A 21,060-nucleotide genomic window follows, 5' to 3' on the forward strand; every position below is an offset into this window, starting at 1 on the left:
ATTCTAATAACTGTCATCTGATAGCTATTATAATTCTGATCATTTAGAGACTAAACTTGGTATATATGGGATAAAAGATTATTTATCCCTGACTATATTAATGTTATGGGCATGGTTATAATTATAATTATGGAAATTATATGCTGGGAAAAATTAGGCATTGACAAGACGAATCCTTCAAATTCCCCGCTTGCATCACTGGCTGTGTCAGAGTCAGAGGCAAGCATGGCATATGCCTCCTCCGCTGAATACATTCTTCTGGATGACTGGGATGACATTTGGGATGCCATTTTTATTTTTGTGTTTCTGTAAGTGTAATGTTTCAACACGTGTATAGTGTAGGGGGGGTACAAACTTTATTTCAACACGGGGGTATGTAGTGTGTAGTGTGTATGTAGTGCAGAAAAAAAAAATACTTTATACAGGAATTTGATCCCAATAAAAAAAAAAAAAATTAGATCAACCCTGTGGCAAAAATGCTGATCTGTGATGTACGTCACTCAGCAACTTCAAGGCAGCTTTTGGTACAACCTTGAAGGGGTTAAAAAAAAAAAGGTCCTGCGCCAAAAATTGAGCACAGATGTTGGTCATTAACGTCCGTCACTGAACAGCGCTCAAAGGCAACAGGAATTTGATCCAAAAAAAAAAAAATAGATCAACCCTGTGCCGAAAATGCTGATCAGTGATGTACGTTACTGATCAGCGCTCAGCGGCCACAGGACACCCACAAAAGCAAAGTGGGTGTAAAAACAATTTAAAAAAAATAAACCACAGCACTCTCCAAAAAAAAAAACAATTTAAAAAAACTGCAGAAAAGAAATTATATCAACCCTGTGCCAAAAATGCTGTTCAGTGATGTACGTCACTGATCAGCGCTCAGCGGCCACAGGACACCCACAAAAGCAACGTGGGTGTAAAAACAAAACCCCACTGAACTCTCCAAAAAAAAAAAACCTGCAGATCAGTGATGCAGTGATGCAACACTGATTAGCAGTGAGGGGCAGCAGGCACACAACTGTGGGTGCAACCTGACAGGGTATATATAAAAAAAAAAACCCTGGACCCCCAAAAAGTTGCTGATCAGTTAATTATACTGATCAGCACAAAAGGGGGGGCAGCAGTCAGTTGCACAGGCAGCACAACCTTTGGTGCAACTGACAGGTATATACAAAAAAAAACCCCTGCACCCCCAAAAAGTTGCTGATCAGCACAGATATACTGATCAGCACAAAAGGGGGGGCAGCAGACACAAAATATAGCACTCTCTGTCACTATCTCTCACTATCTGTCACTCTATGACACTGCAGCAGCAGCACACAGGAAGTCACAAGATCCAGTAAGCATCCAGCTGCTGGCAGCACGCTACCAGCGGTGATCAGGTAAGTATCAGGCAAGGATCAGGTCAGTATATCACGACAGATTGGCACGGTGACCGCTCTGCACGCAATTCCAGACCGGAATGGCGTCTGCAGCGCAGTCACCGTTAGTTTAAATCACGCGCCATGGCTGTGATTGGTCCGTCGGACCGACGGACCAATCACAGCCTTGGGGGCAGGTGGGGTGAGGTGTGGTCATCACCGGTGACCCCCTCACGCCCCCTCACACCCGGCGGTGATTGATCCCTGTGTTACCGAGCGTCTGATTCGCCGGTAACACAGGAAAACGCTGCGATTGGCTGTTCTCATTGAACAGCCAATCACAGCGATCGCCGACGGGGGGGAGGCATCGCCGCCCCCCCTGGGCATGCAGGGACATGTCTGCTGTCAGGGACAGCAGACATGTTTAAACTGTCACCGCGTCTATAGACGCGGTGACAGTTTAAAGTCATGACGTATATATACGTCATGTGTCGGGAAGTACATCCCGGCCATGACGTATATATACGTCAAATGTCGGGAAGGGGTTAATATTAAATATATACAGTACTATTTTTGTTACCATAATTCGTTATTCAAATTTTGTATTATACTTTTTTTTATGTATGTGATGCCATCATAATTTGCTTTATGTATAAGAGTAGTAATTTGCTGTAAAATAAAATATTTATAAGTATTTGTTTCATTTTCTTTTAATTTATGACTTTGTTTGTACTGATACATTACTATACTACTCAAACAGTGTGTCAATATCGTTGATTCATCATTTCACATTTGGTCCTTGCTTGACATAAACACTTATTTTGTTTACTTTTCATAATTTAGTTAAAAAAGCTTACACAATTGATAATTTTTAAATAATTGATACACCTTTTCCAACGAAACCCTCAAAATTGCAAGTTCTTTTGAGTTTTGAAAATTCCCAGGTCTGTCACTGACCCTTCTGAGTAGCAAGGTCATTGACCCTTGACTTTGTCCCGGGTAGGACCATTTTGCACTGACATAAATCACAGAGGGAGGGGAGTAAGATTAAGAGTGATTTTATAGCCAGAGAAATGACTGAAGAGAACTCATAAAATCATTGAAGTAAAGGGTTTTTTTTTTTTTTTTTCAATGTTAAGATTATCTGCAAATAGCGAAATTATATATTGTGATCGTCCACTCTGTACCCTAATTTCATGGTATGTGCATAGTAATTGACTTAAAGGGTTCCTGTCACCCCCATCAAGGACCCCAAACTAACCCCCATGTCTACTAGTACAGAGTACAGCAACGCAGAATCCGCTTTTCAAACTAAAAAAAACCTTTTCATTACCGTGTATCATCCATTCGCGCTGTTGCCTTCATTAGCATAATCTGGAGATGTCCGTCCCAATGTGGGCTAACGGACACTCCCCTGTGATGCTTTCTCAGCCCCCTTTACTTCCTCCTTCTCCCCCTCCCCTTTGCTGAGATCTCGCAGCTGCGCGCAAGTTTCCCTGAAGCCGTCCTGGCAATCTCCATAGTACCACCCTCCGATGTCATCAGGCCGCGCACCTGTGTGATTCCAGACAGTACAATCAGTACACGCCGCGGAGAGAAGACAGAAGGAAGACTCGTCGCTGCTGCTGCCTGTTTCCTGTCATCCCTCGCTGATCGGTGAGTGCGGCGTGTACTGATTGTACTGTCTGGAATCACACAGGTGCGCGGCCTGATGACATCGGAGGGTGGGACTATGGAGATTGCCAGGACGGCTTCAGGGAAACTTGCGCGCAGCTGCGAGATCTCAGCAAAGGGGAGGGGGAGAAGGAGGAAGGGGGCTGAGAAAGCATCACAGGGCCGTGATGCTTAGCACACAGGGGGAGGGACGTTTTTGAAGAATTTGACTCGATCCCTAGCAACGGACTCAGCTCCCCTTGGATACAGGGGACGCTGGAAGGATTTCAAGCCGTTCTAGTGAGTAAAATAGCGCTTAAAAAAAAAAAAAAAAAACACAGCACAGCTTACATAGACCTATACTACATAGCCTAGGGGTTAGTTGGGGGTAGTAAAAGGGGGTGACAGGTATCCTTTAAGAGCAAATATTATGGAAAACAGAGGGCATCCTTGGATGTTTCATTGGTGATTGAGAACAGACCGTATAGTAATCTGCACACATAAACTGGGGCATTTGTATTATCATTGTCGTTAAATATTTTGAATCAATGTTCATATAGACACTAAGGGGGGTATTCAATCTTCAGGTCACGGCAGGCGAGCTTGCTCGCCCGCCGTGACCCAGTCCCGTTCTCGGTCAGCAGAATGAGCCCGACAGCTAGTGATGTCGGGCTCGTTCTGCCGGGAAACCCTGTTCAATGCTGTTTGGGAAGACAGCATTGAATAGGGCCCGTCGAAGATCTCCCGTAGGGGAGATGCTCGACGGCGATTGCATACCCCCCTAAATGTAGTGTTTTCAAGATGAATTGACAATATACTGTTGAAAGCTTTCATCTGCGTACAGGTGAAGAACCGGAGAAGTAAGTTTAGAAATCACTTGATTTTTCAAAGCATACTTTTAACATTATTTATGTACCACCACACATTACACAGATGTGTACAGATACACTGTCTTTATCGCAGTGCCAATCTCATCTTATCCATACACTTTAAAAATGTATGGTCAATCATTGTTTTTCTGCACCACATGATTGCGGCATTTTTGCAGCACCAACATCACTGTACATTGTTGACATTTGCCTTATTGCTTCCCCACCTTTGAGATTAGGCAAGTATATCAATGACTGAAATAGTTTCTCAGAGTTTGCCAAACTCCTTACTCAAGGCACCCTAAAATTACATGCATTAAGGCTAACAATGATTGACCACAGTTTACTTGATTTGTACTTCTGTCAAACTTATGAAACCACTTGACCTCAACAATTGATATTTGTAAACTTAGAGCTACCCTTTTGCCTTTTTTTTTTGTATACCAGACAAGTAAATTGTGGTGTGTAAACATTGTTTTCGCTCCGCAATAAACATTAATAGGTGTCTATTACAGAAACAATTTAATTTCTCTAATAGAGGCCCATAAATTACCTATTCCAAAATAGATTGTAATTAACTTGCGAATGTGAGGTTAGTGTCTATAGCTGTCCAGACACGTTACTATTATTGTATCCAATATCGCATATCTGTTTTGTGATGAGATCTCTTACAAAAAGAATGTTCTGCACATACTTTTTGTAATATATCTTCTCATCGCAAAACCGAGAAGTGATGAGATGCAACATTGTATGGGCACCTTATGTAATATATATTGTTTACATACCCTTACAAAGTCATTTTACGTACACGGTCGGTTATGTTTGTACTTACCATTTTTGTACCTTTACAACTATTTCTATTTCCATTATTTGTAGACAAATTTTTTTCTCCTGTCTCATCCTTTTGTTAAAAATATATTTTGTTATTTATTACCAATTCTACTTGAATTATTCAATAATTTATCTACATAAACCTTTTTCCCCTAAATTGATGTTTACCATACACATTAACTCATATGGTAAATTTCCTATTAACAGTATGTATACAAGTGTGTTTAAAGTATTAGCCACTCATTCTCAGCTTTTGTCTTCTCTAATTTATTGATGCTAGATATACCTTGTTAGGATGCTCGGCAGTCTGTTACATGCCAATACTTTGGATTATCTTTGTCTGCTTCATACTTGGTCAACATACATTTTTTGCGAAGGTGAGTTTTTTTTTTTTTTAAAGGGCATGACATTTTTAGTAAAATAGTGATTTATTTATTTTTTGGGAAAAGTATCACACTGTTCAGTTTGTTTTGTAGACTTGAGAACCCTTACCATCTGTCAAAAACTTGTGCTTCATCTACCGGACAAGTCGAGAGAATGGCAAAAAAGAATACGGCATAAACTCTTTCCAAAACAAAGTTAAAATGAACAGTATAAAAAAGGGGGGTTTAGATTATTTTAGAAAGTACATGTTTTATTCTAATTCAGGAGTCATGTCAACATCTTGACGGGTCTATTACCCACCAAGTAGAACCTCTGCTGCAGACTCTAAAGCAGGGGTGGGCAATAAGCAGCCCTCCAGCTGTTGATGAACTACACATCCCTGCATGCCTTGCACCAGTTTCAGCATGGCCAAACAGCACAACAGCTGGAGGGCTTCTAATTGCCCACCCCTGCTCTAAAGATTAGACTTTTTTCTTGACTTAATGACCTTCTGCAATTGGCTCCTGGCAAGTCAATTATTTTTGGATACTTTTCAAAGGATAATGCTTATTACTAGAGACAGGATTATATGCAACATAAAAAGCTTGAAATATGCATGAAAAATACTTAAAATATGCATGAAAAGTGTTAAAATATGCTACATAAAATTATAAAAAAAAGTAATTTTTAACTTATTTGTTTAAAAATCAGTATACAATTATTTGCAAATATACATCGAAAATAGTCCCACAGCATCTGCAGATGTCTAGTGCTGTAAACAGGATTTTTTTTATCTTCCTGGCTGCTACAGCAGACTGCAGCGTCCAAAGCTCTACTTGCATCAACTACATGGACCCTCATCTCCAGCGCCGATGGATCAACTGTCAGCATAGCGTGTGAGGTCGGCGCAGTGGAAGGCTTCCTCCCTGTGCCGCATACTCACTGTGACCTGGCATTTCCTAGAACAGTGTCAGACATAGGTAAATCCAAGGTCCCCCACACTGTGCACATATTGCCCCAGCCTGCACACTCTACCACTACCTGGCCAGCAGCAGCAGGGAAAAGCAGTGCTGTGACTCGCGTGTGGAAAGGGGGCAGGGCCTAAAATATGCACCAGATTTTAGTTAAAATATCCAATAACCAGTGAGAATGGGCAATATTTGCAAATGCATATAATCCCGTCTCTACTTATTACTAACGTGTTATGCTTATGTGTTCTGGCATGACTTGCCGAAATACACTAAGTTTTGGTGCCTTTTTTGAATGTGGGATTGGTATACTGTACATATGAACACAACAGCAGTAAATGCCTTTCTTTAGGTAGCGCTGCATGTATTTTTTGAAGTAGTGCAATGATGCTTATGGAGAATCACTTTGGCTGATGGTCCAGAGATGATGGAAACGTTGACTTTTACCTATGTACCGGTTTATAAAGGTGTGAATAAACACATTTTTTTAAGGGCAAGTTTGAGACTGATGAGTGCTTCACAAATTTTTATATATTTTTGGACTGGCATGGTGCTCGAGGGTGTGGTATGGGACTCCGACAGTCGGGATCCCGACTGCCCGGAGTCAGACAGCATGGCGAGCGCAAAAAAGCCCCTTGCGGGCTCGCTGCGCTGGCCACGCTGCCTATTCTATTCTCCCTCTATGGGGGTCGTGGACCCCCACGAGGGAAAATAGCGGGTGTCCGTCGGGCACCCGGCTGTCGGCATTTTGACAGTTGGGATCCCGACGTCGGGTAAATGACTGTCGGGATCCCGACTGACGGGAACCCGTCCGGCACCCGGTGCTCGAGGTCAACCAAGCAGCTGGACTTGGTCTGATGTGATCTTTTCTTTCTTATTTTTTTTAACCTTTTATATATAATCATTGGTATATTTAATGTATCAATTCTATTTAGAGATATGGATTTTAACAGTGATGCACCATTATCGGATATAGTAACACTGGACAAGAAATTGAAGATTCTAAATCTTCAGAACCATGTGAAACAAAGGTAAACAATCTATGATTGGTTAAATTGTTTAATAGTACTTCTCCATCTAGATTAGGGGTGGCCAAACCTGTCCTCAAGATCTACCAACGGTGCATGTTTTCCAGGCAACCTGTGGATTAGGGCGGAGGGAAAAAAACAAAATTGAGAAATTCAAAATCAGCTATTGTGGGAAAGTTGTGACTTGACCTGAATAAGAAACGTGCAAAATCTTTTTGATCTGAGTCAACATCTTCTGTTCTGGCAAGAGGCCTGAAGTTTTACTTTTTTGGTGAAAAAGACAAAAACTATGAAGATGTAACTTGTGCAGAGTGAGTTAGATTTGGGTGAGTAATTTTGTTTCTGTGCAGGGAAAATACTGACTGCTTTATTTTTACACTGCAATATAGATCTCACTTTGAAGCAAAACCCCACCCAAATCTAATTCTCTCTGCACAAGTAACATCTGCCCCACCTGCAGTGCACATGGTTTTGCCCATCTAAGAAGGATTTTGTCAGAAGGAATGAACCAAAATAAGTCCCCAAGTCTACTCAGTGTAAACTTGGGTACACACTTTGGAGCCATTCAGCTGACTTTAAAAATGCCTATTGCCTCATTGAGATAGCTAAATTAAAATTTTTCTTGTACATGTGCAATTGCCGATTTTTCAAGCAACATCGACACAATTTTTCTTGGCTGCAACATGTGAAAACTGAGCAGTCACTGCATACATACAGTCCTCTATGGAGTACACAGGCTCTCCAATAAAACTGATGACATGCCTTGATTTTTTAAAGCCAGCCCCCAGAAACACCAGGTATCGCCCTACCAAATACTACATTCCTGTCAATCATTTTCCATCATTTTTCATTTAGATAGCTTAGAAAGTAAACACAGAGAAAGAAGACTAACCGAGGTTAGTGAAGAGCGCTTGTACCAGAGTGAGTTTTGTCAATAAGCTGCTGCTTGAAGGGAGTAGTCAGTTCCCAAATGAATAAAAGTTAAAAAAGAAAGCAGCGCTAGTAGAATTAAATATGCATAAAATTTAATGGAAGTATAACACAATAAAAATAATCACATGAACATATAAACATATATTAAAATAATTTAAATGGACCCAAGTTTGAATAGTCACCAATTTTTGGAGAAAGGTAAGTCCTGCTCTGATCTTGGTATAGGGGGTTTTTGGGGAGTCCGTATTAGCCAATGATGGAATCCTGTAGATTTTAGAAAGTGGACTCAACCGATGGCACAGTTGGAAATTAGCCCAATCGGGAGTCCTCACTGCTGCGAGTGACAGGTATCCAATTTTTTGATGGCAAGAGACTTCCTGAGATGATGAGAGAAAAGACGATCAGATGAAGTAAGCAGGTGGAGCGAGTCCTTAGATGTTTGTAGGTGACTCCTGGGGAACAGAGTTGGGTCCACTGGGCAAGCACCAACGCGTTTCGCAGTGTTCTCACTGCTTTGTCAAGGTGTATCCCCTTGCCTATGGGTTCCATTTTTATACCTAACTTCCTGCATGTATCATTTGCATAATTGGTCAATTAAATCAAGAATATGTACACAAATGGTTAAAAACTTACTCGGAGACAATAGCAGCATCATTACAAATATAAACTATATGTTTAAAGTAAATTATACATAAAACCTAGTGGCTAGCCAAAAAATCGCTTCTCGGCCTTTTGGCTAAGATCAAGTGTAGTATCTGTTCTTATCAGTTTACTCTGAGAGGCAGCTCTGCTCCTTGTTTCTTGGACCGACAACGGTCCTTCTCAGGGCTACCGCTGCTGGCCGAGAGAGCGAAAGAGCGAAGACGTCGAGACTGCGAGGAGGAGAAGACATCGCTGAAGAGGGAGAAGCCGGCGAAGAAGACTGAGGGTCAGACTTGTCTGCTCTGCCCTCCGAAGCGACTGCCGACCCCTCCGCCTCTCGACGCCGAGGAAGAAGCTCCGCCCCCGACTGCGAGGAGAAGAGGATTTCGCCTGAGGAGGGAGATCAACGCACCCTAGCCACCTGGGAGAGGCAGACTTGTTTGCTCTGCCCTCTCGAAGCCTTGCAGCACTCCCGAGCTGCCTAGGAGGGTCAGACTTTTCTGCTCTGCCCTCTGAAGCCTCCACCGCTCCGGAGCCGCCGCCGAGGGTCAGACTTTCTGCTCTGCCCTCCGAAGCTCTGCAACGCTCCCCAGCCTCTGTGGAGGGTTAGACTTGCTTTGCTCTGCCCTCTGAAGCCGTGCATCGCTCTCTAGCCACCTTGGAGGGTTAGACTTGGGTTGCTCTGCCCTCTGAAGAGATCTCCTCCTTCCCCTCCTGCCGGGGTCCCGGAAAAGACCCTTTTTGCCCCGAGAAGCCGGAAGGATGGCCACAGCCTCCGCTCCAGCCCCCCTCGCCGGGAAGAAGGGCAAGTCCCCGGCCGAAACCCCAGCAAATGTGGCTGGCCCCAGCTCCTGCCCCCCTTCAGGGACACCACCAGCGGTGCCCGCCAGGGATGGCTCCAAGGCTACCCCAGCCCTGGAACCCTGGATGAGGCAAACCGTGGTGATGAAGCTGAAGGAGGTGGACGGACGGGTGCCGGACCTTTCGCTGGTGCAATTCGGCAAGATGATGGTCCTGGACCAAGGATTCTCGGCCCCCGAAGTCCTCAGCACCCAGACCTTCATCAAGGGGATCTTTTATGTCACCTTCGCCACCATTGCCATCTGCAAGAGGTATTGGGAGGCGGTGAAAGCGGCGAAGCCTGATTCCCCTCTCTCTCGCTTTGTGGGCAACTGCCCTATTCAAAGGGAGGAGAGGCGGTTGATGGTTTCAATGCGAAGTCCACATGTGCCTGCCAAAGACATCGTCACGTTCCTGAGCAGATCCTGCACGGTCATCAGGGACCCCACAAGGGTCCTGCTGAGCAACGGGCTCTGGGACGGAAAGTGGTCGGTGGTGGTCAGGCTCCACAAGGACACTTCGTGCCCAGACGGAGTCAAGCACCTCAAACAGTGCTTCTCCCTGGGGGGAACCGCTGGACTCATCTACTACGCGGATCAACCACGCACCTGTCGAAAGTGCAGTGGGAAAGACCACGTGGGAAGAGAGTGCAAGGTCTCGGCATGCAAGTTCTGTCACGTGGCCGGCCACGAGACAAAGGACTGCCCCACGAAGCTCGTCTGCAACCTGTGCGGCAAAGGAGACCACCTCTACAAGGCATGCCCTGACAGAGCGAGGTCCTACGCCGCAGCAGTGAAGGGAGTTACCCCCATGGTGCCTCCCCAGCCGGTACAGAAGCAGCCAAAGCCGAAGCTGCAGAAACAAGGTGGTAAGAAACCCTCCCCTGCCCCTGTCATCCCCACCCCTCCTCCCCTACCTCCCTCTGTGACAGCACCCCCCTCCACTGCTGCCCACCCCCCTCCCTCACCCTCCCGACCTCTTGCCCAACCCACCCCTCTTCCCTCCACCCCCTCTGCCCCTCCCCTCTCCGAGGAGGAGTTTCCACCCCTTGCCCCCGCAGGTCCGACTACGCTGAGACGGAAGAGGAAGGTGTTGGAGAGCCCAGCTGCCGACCCGGAAACTTCCAAAAAGGCAGCAGTTGAGTTGGTGGAACCACCCCAGCCCCCCCCCTCCCTCGAGGAGGAGATGGCGGCCTTGGTGGAATGTTACGACGAGTTTGGGGCGACTGAACTCGTCTGCGACAGCGACATCGACCAGCTGCTTGGCATTACGGAACCAACCCATGAAGGAGATCCAGCTGCAGAGCCGGACGCTGCGCCCCCTGATGGGAGTGGTAACGTAAACGTATCGTAACCTAACCTGCCCTTTCTCTTAACAGATGGTAGCTTTTAATATTCTTACCATTAATGTGAGGAGCATTAAGGATAAGGCTAGGAGACAGTCTGTTTTTACTTTCCTTGACTATCAGAAATGTGATGTTTACATGTTGCAGGAATGCTCTCTCCCTTTCTCCAGGTCATACAAGCACCTGGCCCGGCAGTGGTCCCATGGCCCGTCCTACTGGTCCGGTGGAGGTGAGTGTAAGTCTGCAGGGGTAGCTATTCTGATCAGGGGGAGCCTCTTCACGCTGGATTCTGTTCAGGAGCTTGTCTGCGGCAGGTTACTTGTCGTAGACGGCTCCTGGGCAGGTGAGCCTATCAGGCTTATCTGCGTGTACGCTTCACCTATCAAGAATGAGCGTTTGGAATTATTCCAGACCCTGCGGACCCAGCTCGCCACCACCAGGGCTGTAGTGATGGCTGGAGACTTCAACTGCCCGATCGAAGGGGATGGACGAAGCACCTGCAACTCTGCGAAGCTGGACATTACGTCCAATCTGCTCCGGGAAATGGTGGCCGAAGCGTCACTGCGGGACGCTGTGGGCTCCATGGGGGGAGGCTCCGTGAATTTCACGTGGAGCCGCCCCGATGGCTCTGTGCGTTCCCGCATTGACTTCGTGTTCACCTCCCGGGCAGTGCAGCAGGTTAGGCATTCTATGGTTCCCTGCTTCTTCTCTGACCACAGGGCCATTCTCTTCCAAGGTATCCTGGGCCATGGTTTTCCATCTGGCCCAGGCTCCTGGAAGTTGAACTGTGCACTGCTGGAAAAGGAGGAGGTATTGGCTGAACTTAAGGATGCCTACATCACATGGAAAAATGACAAATGTTATTTTGACTGCATGTCTGACTGGTGGGAATATGCCAAATCTAACATCCGCAGTTTCTTTCAGGTCAAGGGGCGTATCCAGGCATGCGACCGTAAGAGGAACCTCAGAAATCTGCAGCGTGAGCTCCAGTCCCTGGTGGACCTCCAGCGGTGCGGCTGGGACGTGAAGGACGACCTGGATGAGACCAAAAAGAGCCTGAAAAGGCACTTTGAGGAGGAGTCCAGACGTATCGTCTTCCGTTCCAAGGTGGAGAATCTGGAGAAGGGTGAGAAGTGTTCTTCATTCTTTTTCAGGAAACTCCACTCTGGCCACACGCCCCTGACCGAGCTGCGAGATGAGAATGGCATTCCCAGACAGGGGAAGGAGGGCGTGATGAAGGTCGTCCGCGACTACTACAGCGACCTCTACTCCCCTAAGACGACTGACAACGACATGGCCGACAAGTTCCTGTCAGGTATCACTAACCCTATTGATCCTGCAGGCAGATCGGCGCTGGACGCTCCCCTGACGCTGGAGGAGGTATTCTCTGCCACCAAATCCTTTAGGCAAGGCAGGACTCCAGGTAACGATGGTCTCCCAGCTGAGCTCTATGTAGCGCTGTGGGATCTAATCGGCCCGGACCTGCTCGAGCTGTATGAGGAGATGGTGGTGGAGGGGAAAATGCCTCCTTCGCTGAGGGAAGGGATGATCACGATCTTGTATAAGCGGAAGGGGGAGAGATGTGAGCTGAAAAATTGGAGGCCCATCTCTCTTCTGAACGTGGACTACAAGATCCTCGCCAAGGTACTGGCCAACAGGCTGAAGGCTGTCATCGGACAGATTGTTCATCCGGATCAGACCTGTGGTATCCCAGGCCGCAGGATCGCAGACAGCCTTGCCCTCCTCAGGGACACGGTCCATTACGTGAAAGATCGTAATGTGCGCACGGCCCTGATCAGTCTTGATCAGGAAAAGGCCTTTGACCGTGTCTCTCATGAGCTGATGGGTAAGGTGCTGCGAAAATTTGGTCTTGGTGAATTGTTTTGTTCGTATGTTAACCTTATGTACCTTGATATCCACAGCACGGTGTTGGTGAACGGCTGGAAGACTGACCCCTTCCCTGTCCTCTCTGGGGTCAGACAAGGCTGCCCTCTTTCACCTCTTCTTTTTGTTTGCGTTATAGAGCTCCTGGCCCTATCCATCAGACAGAATCCAGAGATTAGAGGGATCACCGCACCAGGTCCAGACCACCCAGTGGCCAAGTGCTCGCTGTACATGGACGACGTCACTGTCTTCTGCGCGGATCAACGCTCGGTGGCAGCACTCGTCCAGACCTGTGAGGACTTCGGCCGTGCTTCGGGGGCAAAAGTCAACTGCGGGAAGTCAGAGGCCATGCTCTTCGGAAACTGGCACCTGTCATCCTCGGCTCCTTTCCCATTTACCGTCAAACCGGACCTCATCAAAATTCTGGGTGTCTGGTTCGGCGATGATGGAGCCGCCCGGAAGTGCTGGGATGAGAAACTTGCTACAGTGAGACAGAAAATTGGACTGTGGAGCCTCAGAGACCTTTCCATCGAAGGGAAAGCCCTTGTGCTGCGGAACGAGATTCTTCCCGTCCTGCAGTACACAGCCCAGGCCTGGCCGCCGCCAACTGCGGTCTGCAAGGCCATTACCCGGGCCACTTTCCACTTCATCTGGGGCTCCAAAATGGACAGAGTGAAGCGGAGCATTATGTACAAGGATCCCCTCAAAGGTGGCAAAGGCATTCCAGACATTCCAACTATGCTGAGAGCCTTCTTTGTATGTACTTGCATCCGCAGAACTTTGATTGACAATTGTGCCGGCTCTGCGGGGAACTCTATGTCCCGCTTCTTCCTCCTGCCTTTGTGGAGGACCCTTAAATGGGACAAGTGGGACAGCTCCATCCCTTACAACTGGACCACTCCGTGGTTTTACCTGGACGTGTCCAAGTTTGTGAGGGAACACCAACTGGAAGGATTGAAACCCGACTTGTGGAAGCCAAAAACTGTCCACAAGCTCATCAGAGCCAAAGACACTATGGAATCGATCCCAGGGCTCCCGGCGGCAACTGTTAAGTTTGTCTGGGAGTATGTGGCATCCAAGAGACTGAGTAATAGACATAAAGACTTGTCATGGATGGCCATCCAGGGGGGTTTGCCTCACCGGTCATTCATGCACTCCCGAAACTTGTGTAGGTACAGACATTGTCCCTGGTGCCTCGTTCGCGAGGAAACATCTATGCACCTCTTCTGGGACTGCACCTATGCCCAGTTGCTGCTGGATGCCCTAGAGACTGAGTTTAAGGACTGTGTGCCCAGGAGCCACCTATCGTACCATTCGGTGCTTTACGGACTGTTCCCCGGCACACACACTGTTGGGGCGACCCAGGAGGCCTGGCGCCTTATAAACTGTTTTAAGGACGCTGTGTGGTTTGCCAGGAATCGCCTCATTTTGAGGAGGGAGAGGATGTCCGTGCAGGACTGCCGCAGGCTGATCCACAGCCTGCTCAGAGACTACTCCATCCGGGATAGCCCTGAGGAAGAAGAGGACTAACCCCCCCCTTCTTCTGGCCCTTTCCCCATTGAACTGAGTGATAAGAACTGTGACGTGGCCCCGCTCCCCCATTTCACGATGTCTGTTGTTTTATTGATGTCCTGTCTATTTATTGCCCTCCCCTTATATGTGTCTGTCTGGTCAATAAAGCTTCGGGCAATGTGACTCCCCCTCCCTCACCCCCCTCCCCTCCACCCATAGTCTTATCCATAGTCAATGATTGTTTAAGGTTAGAATGCATAGTGCATAACATGTCTTACGGTATTTGATTTCTTATGCTGTATTTCATGAAATGTACTATACAGTCTTGCATGTGTGCTGTGTTTTGGCTGTGCTGCGACACAGTATATATGCCTAAATGTTACCGTCTGTTTTTTGCTTTCTTTATGCACAATAAAGATTTGCCTTTTCAATCAAAAATCGGTTGAGTCCACTAAATCCTTTAGGCAGGGCAGGACTCCGGGCAGTGATGGTCTCCCAGCAGAGCTTTATGTTGCGCTGTGGGATCTCATTGGCCCGGACTTGCTCGAGCTGTACAAGGAGATGGTGGTGGAGGGCAAAATGCCTTCTTCGCTGAGGGAAGGAATGATCACGATCTTGTATAAGCGTAAGGGGGAGAGATGTGACCTGAAAAATTGGCGTCCCATCTCTCTTCTGAACGTGGACTACAAAATCCTCGCCAAGGTACTGGCCAACCGGCTGAAGGCTGTCATTGGGCAGATCGTTCATCCAGACCAAACCTGCGCCATTCCCGGCCGCAGAATCGCAGACAGCCTTGCCCTCCTCAGAGACACGGTCCATTACGTGAAAGACCGTAATGTGTGCACAGCCCTGATCAGCCTTGATCAGGAAAAGGCCTTTGACCGTGTCTCCCATGAGCTGATGGGCAAGGTACTGCGTAAATTTGGTCTTGGTGAGCTATTCTGTTCTTATGTTAACCTGATGTACCTTGACATTTACAGCTCGGTGTTGGTGAACGGCTGGAAGACTGACCCCTTTTCAATTCTGTCTGGGGTCAGACAAGGCTGCCCTCTTTCACCTCTTCTTTTTGTTTGTGTTATAGAGCTCTTCGCTGTATCCATCAGGCAAAATCAAGAGATCAGAGGGATCACCGCACCAGGTCCAGACCACCCAGAGGCCAAGTGTTCGCTGTACATGGATGACGTCACTGTGTTCTGCGCAGACCAGAGATCGGTGACGGCCCTCGTCCAGACCTGCGAAAACTTCGGCCGTGCTTCAGGAGCAAGGGTCAACCTTGGGAAGTCAGAGGCTATGCTCTTCGGAAAGTGGCACCTGTCGTCCTCCACTCCATTCCCATTCACGGTAAAACCAGACCTCATCAAGATCCTTGGTGTCTGGTTCGGGGGAGATGGAGCGGCCCTGAAGTGCTGGGATGAAAGACTTGCGACAATGCGTCAGAAACTGGGATTGTGGAGTCTCAGAGACCTTACCATCGAAGGGAAAACACTTGTGCTGCGGAATGAGATTCTTCCTGTTCTTCAGTACACCGCCCAGGCCTGGCCACCTCTGGCGGCGATCTGCAAGGCCATCACACGGGCTGTTTTCCACTTCATCTGGGGCTCCAAAATGGACAGAGTCAAGCGGATTGTTATGTACAAAGATCCCCTCAAAGGTGGAAAAGGCATTCCAGACATTCCAACTATGCTGAGAGCCTTCTTTGCATGTAACTGTATCCGCAGAACTTTGATTGACAATTGTGCCGGCTTTGCGGGGAACTCCATGTCCCGCTTCTTCCTCCTACCTATGTGGAGGACCCTTAAATGGGACAAGTGGGACAGCTCCATCCCTTACAACTGGACTACTCCATGGTTCTACCTGGATGTGTCCAAGTTTGTGAGGGAGCACCAACTGGAGGGATTGAAACCCGACTTGTGGAAACCTAAAAATGTCCACAAGCTCATCAGAGCCAAAGACGCCATGGAACCGATTTCAGGGCTCCCTTCAGCAACTGCCAAGTTTGTCTGGGAGTATGTGGCCTCCAAAAGGCTCACAAATAGACACAAAGACATGTCATGGATGGCCATTCAGGGGGGCTTACCTCACCGGTCATTCATGCACTCCCGAAACTTGTGTAGGTATAGACATTGTCCCTGGTGCTTTGTGCATGAAGAAACCTCCATGCACATCTTCTGGGACTGCTTCTACGCACAGTTGTTGTTGGATGCCCTAGAGACTGAATTCAAGGACTCTGTGCCCAGGAACTGTCTTTCATACCTTTCGGTACTGTATGGACTATTCCCGGGCAACCACACGTATGGGGCGACCCAGGAAGCCTGGCGCCTTATAAACTGTGTTAAGGACGCTTTGTGGTTTGCCAGAAATCGTCTCATATTGCGGAGGGAGAGAATGTCCGTTCAGGACTGCCGCAGGCTGGTTCACAGCCTGCTCAGAGACTATTCCATTCAGGATAGCCCTGAGGAAGAAGAGGACTAAACCCCTTTTCTTCTGGTCCTTTCCCCCTGTTTGGACTGTTTTATAAGACTTTGGGACCGTGGCCCCTTCCCCCTCACTTCACAATGTCTGTTGTTTTGTTGCTGTATTTTTATTTATTGCCCTCCCCTTATATGTGTCTGTCTGGTCAATAAAGCTTCGGGCATGTGATTCCTCCTCCCTCACCCCCTACCCTCCACACCCATAGTCTTGTATACTGTTGTGTAAATGTTACCGTTAGAATGCATAGTGCATAGTATAGTCTATAGTGTAAGTTTATCTTGTACTGTATTTTATAATATGTACTATACTGTTTGCATGTGTACTGTGTTTTGGCTGTGCTGCGACACGGTATATGTGTGATATTTGTTATCGTCTGTTTTTTGCATTCTTTATGTACAATAAAGACCTGCTTTTTCAATCAAAAATCGGTTGAGTCCACTTTCTAAAATCGACAGGATACCATCATTGGCTAATACGGACTCCCCAAAAACCCCCTATACCAAGATCAGAGCAGGACTTACCTTTCTCCAAAAATTGGTGACTATTCAAACTTGGGTCCATTTAAATTATTTTAATATATGTTTATATGTTCATGTGATTATTTTTATTGTGTCATACTTCCATTAAATTTTATGCATATTTAATTCTACCAGCGCTGCTTTCTTTTTTCTTTTTTAACTTTTAGAAAGTAAACACAGACCTAACCTGCTAATTAAGTCAGTGCATGCAGTCAAATTATCATCTGCAAAGACAGGAAATCTCTCTGTGTGTACAGAATGAGAGATAATGATCACCCTATCCCATTCCAAACTACTACCCGGCCTTTTTTTGTTTATTAAGCTAAATTGCTTAGCACAAATCTCTGCATGTGTATGATCTGGATCTGGAGGAAATTGCCTACCCTTAATAGCTTAGCAAAATTACTTAGCAAACATCTCTACATGTGTATGCCCTTTTACCTAGTTAAGCCTGTACACTTCCATACCCACAGGAGATAAATCTTGTATACTGTATATATGCATTAATAAAACATGTAGGTCAGGAGGTACAAAAGGAGGTTTTGTAAAAAAGCAATCTCTCTTAATTTATGTTTTGTGTCTAGGCAGTGCTACTGTGCATGATGGTTATGCTTAATATTCTGAATGAATATCCCTTTAACACAGAAAAACACATTTTCAAGTGAACAATTTCTACCATGCAATTTAAAGCTTATTTGCCATACATGATTTCAGCTGTTTGGTTTCCTTTTGGGAAGCACATGAAGGGGCTTCTCTGGCACAGCTGTGTGCCAAGCTGCTACCAGGTCTTTGATGCATACAGTACTTTTGTCAACTTTTACCATTTATACACTTTTGCCTCCAATTAACCTAATTTTGGGTGTTGTGTACTCCATGCACCCTGAGAGTACTCACATGATTGTCCTTGTACTTGAAAAATGTATTTATGAATGCAAGGTAAAAAATGGATGCCTTTAGTGCAGTTTTCAAAATCTATAAATGTTCATGGTACATTATTTGAAGAGGAATTATTGTTTTTTCTTTAGATGAGCTAAATCCACTTCTAATTTTGTTCACGACCTATAGGGGGCATATGCTTCACATGCAGGTAATGTTCTTAGTACTAGATTCGAAGAGGAACTAGCGTTGTTTAAAAAATGAGCTAAATCCACTTCAAATTTTGTTCACGACCTATAGGGGGCATATGCTTCACATGCAGGTAATGTTCTTAGTACTAGATTTGAAGAGGAACTAGCGTTGTTTTATAAAATGAGCTAAATCCACTTCTAATTTTGTTCACGACCTATAGGGGGCATATGCTTCACATGCAGGTTATGTTCTTAGTACTAGATTTGAAGAGGAACTAGCGTTGTTTTATAAAATGAGCTAAATCCTCTTCAAATTTTGTTCACGACCTATAGGGGGCATATGCTTCACATGCAGGTAATGTTCTTAGTACTAGATTTGAAGAGGAACTAGCGTTGTTTTATAAAATGAGCTAAATCCACTTCTAATTTTGTTCACGACCTATAGGGGGCATATGCTTCACATGCAGGTTATGTTCTTAGTACTAGATTTGAAGAGGAACTAGCGTTGTTTTATAAAATGAGCTAAATCCTCTTCTAATTTTGTTCACGACCTATAGGGGGCATACTGTATGCTTCACATGCAGGTAATGTTCTTAGTACTAGATTTGAAGAGGAACTAGCGTTGTTTTATAAAATGAGCTAAATCCTCTTCTAATTTTGTTCACGACCTATAGGGGGCATATGCTTCACATGCAGGTAATGTTCTTAGTACTAGATTTGAAGAGGAACTAGCGTTGTTTTATAAAATGAGCTAAATCCTCTTCTAATTTTGTTCACGACCTATAGGGGGCATATGCTTCACATGCAGGTAATGTTCTTAGTACTAGATTTGAAGAGGAACTAGCGTTGTTTTATAAAATGAGCTAAATCCTCTTCTAATTTTGTTCACGACCTATAGGGGGCATATGCTTCACATGCAGGTAATGTTCTTAGTACTAGATTCGAAGAGGAACTAGCGTTGTTTAAAAAATGAGCTAAATCCACTTCAAATTTTGTTAACGACCTATAGGGGGCATATGCTTCACATGCAGGTAATGTTCTTAGTACTAGATTTGAAGAGGAACTAGCGTTGTTTTATAAAATGAGCTAAATCCACTTCTAATTTTGTTCACGACCTATAGGGGGCATATGCTTCACATGCAGGTTATGTTCTTAGTACTAGATTTGAAGAGGAACTAGCGTTGTTTTATAAAATGAGCTAAATCCTCTTCAAATTTTGTTCACGACCTATAGGGGGCATATGCTTCACATGCAGGTAATGTTCTTAGTACTAGATTTGAAGAGGAACTAGCGTTGTTTTATAAAATGAGCTAAATCCACTTCTAATTTTGTTCACGACCTATAGGGGGCATATGCTTCACATGCAGGTTATGTTCTTAGTACTAGATTTGAAGAGGAACTAGCGTTGTTTTATAAAATGAGCTAAATCCTCTTCTAATTTTGTTCACGACCTATAGGGGGCATACTGTATGCTTCACATGCAGGTAATGTTCTTAGTACTAGATTTGAAGAGGAACTAGCGTTGTTTTATAAAATGAGCTAAATCCTCTTCTAATTTTGTTCACGACCTATAGGGGGCATATGCTTCACATGCAGGTAATGTTCTTAGTACTAGATTTGAAGAGGAACTAGCGTTGTTTTATAAAATGAGCTAAATCCTCTTCTAATTTTGTTCACGACCTATAGGGGGCATATGCTTCACATGCAGGTAATGTTCTTAGTACTAGATTTGAAGAGGAACTAGCGTTGTTTTATAAAATGAGCTAAATCCTCTTCTAATTTTGTTCACGACCTATAGGGGGCATATGCTTCACATGCAGGTAATGTTCTTAGTACTAGATTTGAAGAGGAACTAGCGTTGTTTTATAAAATGAGCTAAATCCTCTTCTAATTTTGTTCACGACCTATAGGGGGCATATGCTTCACATGCAGGTAATGTTCTTAGTACTAGATTTGAAGAGGAACTAGCGTTGTTTTATAAAATGAGCTAAATCCTCTTCTAATTTTGTTCACGACCTATAGGGGGCATATGCTTCACATGCAGGTAATGTTCTTAGTACTAGATTTGAAGAGGAACTAGCGTTGTTTTATAAAATGAGCTAAATCCACTTCTAATTTTGTTCACGACCTATAGGGGGCATATGCTTCACATGCAGGTAATGTTCTTAGTACTAGATTTGAAGAGGAACTAGCGTTGTTTTATAAAATGAGCTAAATCCACTTCTAATTTTGTTCACGACCTATAGGGGGCATATGCTTCACATGCAGGTAATGTTCTTAGTACTAGATTTGAAGAGGAACTAGCGTTGTTTTATAAAATGAGCTAAATCCACTTCTAATTTTGTTCACGACCTATAGGGGGCATACTGTATGCTTCACATGCAGGTAATGTTTCATAGGGGCGCACATAAAATGCTGGGCATTCTCATGCCAAAGACCGGTGTCCACCCCCGCCACCCTCCACTACTCGTACGAATACATTGGCAACTGTGCTAGTCACCGAAGGCATTCAAACTGAGAAACTACACATGCACATATATGCACAGAGCCACACCATCGGTCCCCAGCACGAATACACTGGTAATGCTAGTGAATCACCCTCTTTATACAAATTCAGAAGTGGTTCTAGACACATTATAATAAATTGGCTAAATCCACATCAGTTTTAGTATCTGACAGCAAGGGGGTCATAATAAATTACATAAACAGAAGTGGATGAAGGCACAACATAATAAATGGGCTACATCCACTTAAATTCATGTACTAGGTACAATAAC

General features: G+C 45.4%; 1 protein-coding gene and 1 pseudogene across 1 annotated transcript; both read left to right on the top strand.

Annotated features, from left to right (window-relative positions):
• The first annotated feature begins 3,155 nt into the window (after positions 1-3,155).
• On the top strand, positions 3,156-17,819 carry LOC146036489 (uncharacterized). The gene is made up of 4 exons (XM_083160477.1): positions 3,156-3,311; positions 4,992-5,088; positions 15,308-16,421; positions 17,801-17,819. The coding sequence occupies exons 2-4, from the start codon at positions 5,007-5,009 to the stop codon at positions 17,817-17,819; spliced, it is 1,215 nt and encodes a 404-aa protein (XP_083016603.1). The 5' UTR covers positions 3,156-3,311; positions 4,992-5,006.
• Positions 8,720-8,826, top strand: LOC146039962 (U2 spliceosomal RNA; annotated as a pseudogene).
• Positions 17,820-21,060: the final 3,241 nt, after the last annotated feature.

This window comes from Crinia signifera, chromosome 9, assembly GCF_055691185.1.
Source record: "Crinia signifera chromosome 9, ASM5569118v1, whole genome shotgun sequence".
In the NCBI taxonomy this organism is placed as follows: Eukaryota; Metazoa; Chordata; class Amphibia; order Anura; family Myobatrachidae; genus Crinia; species Crinia signifera.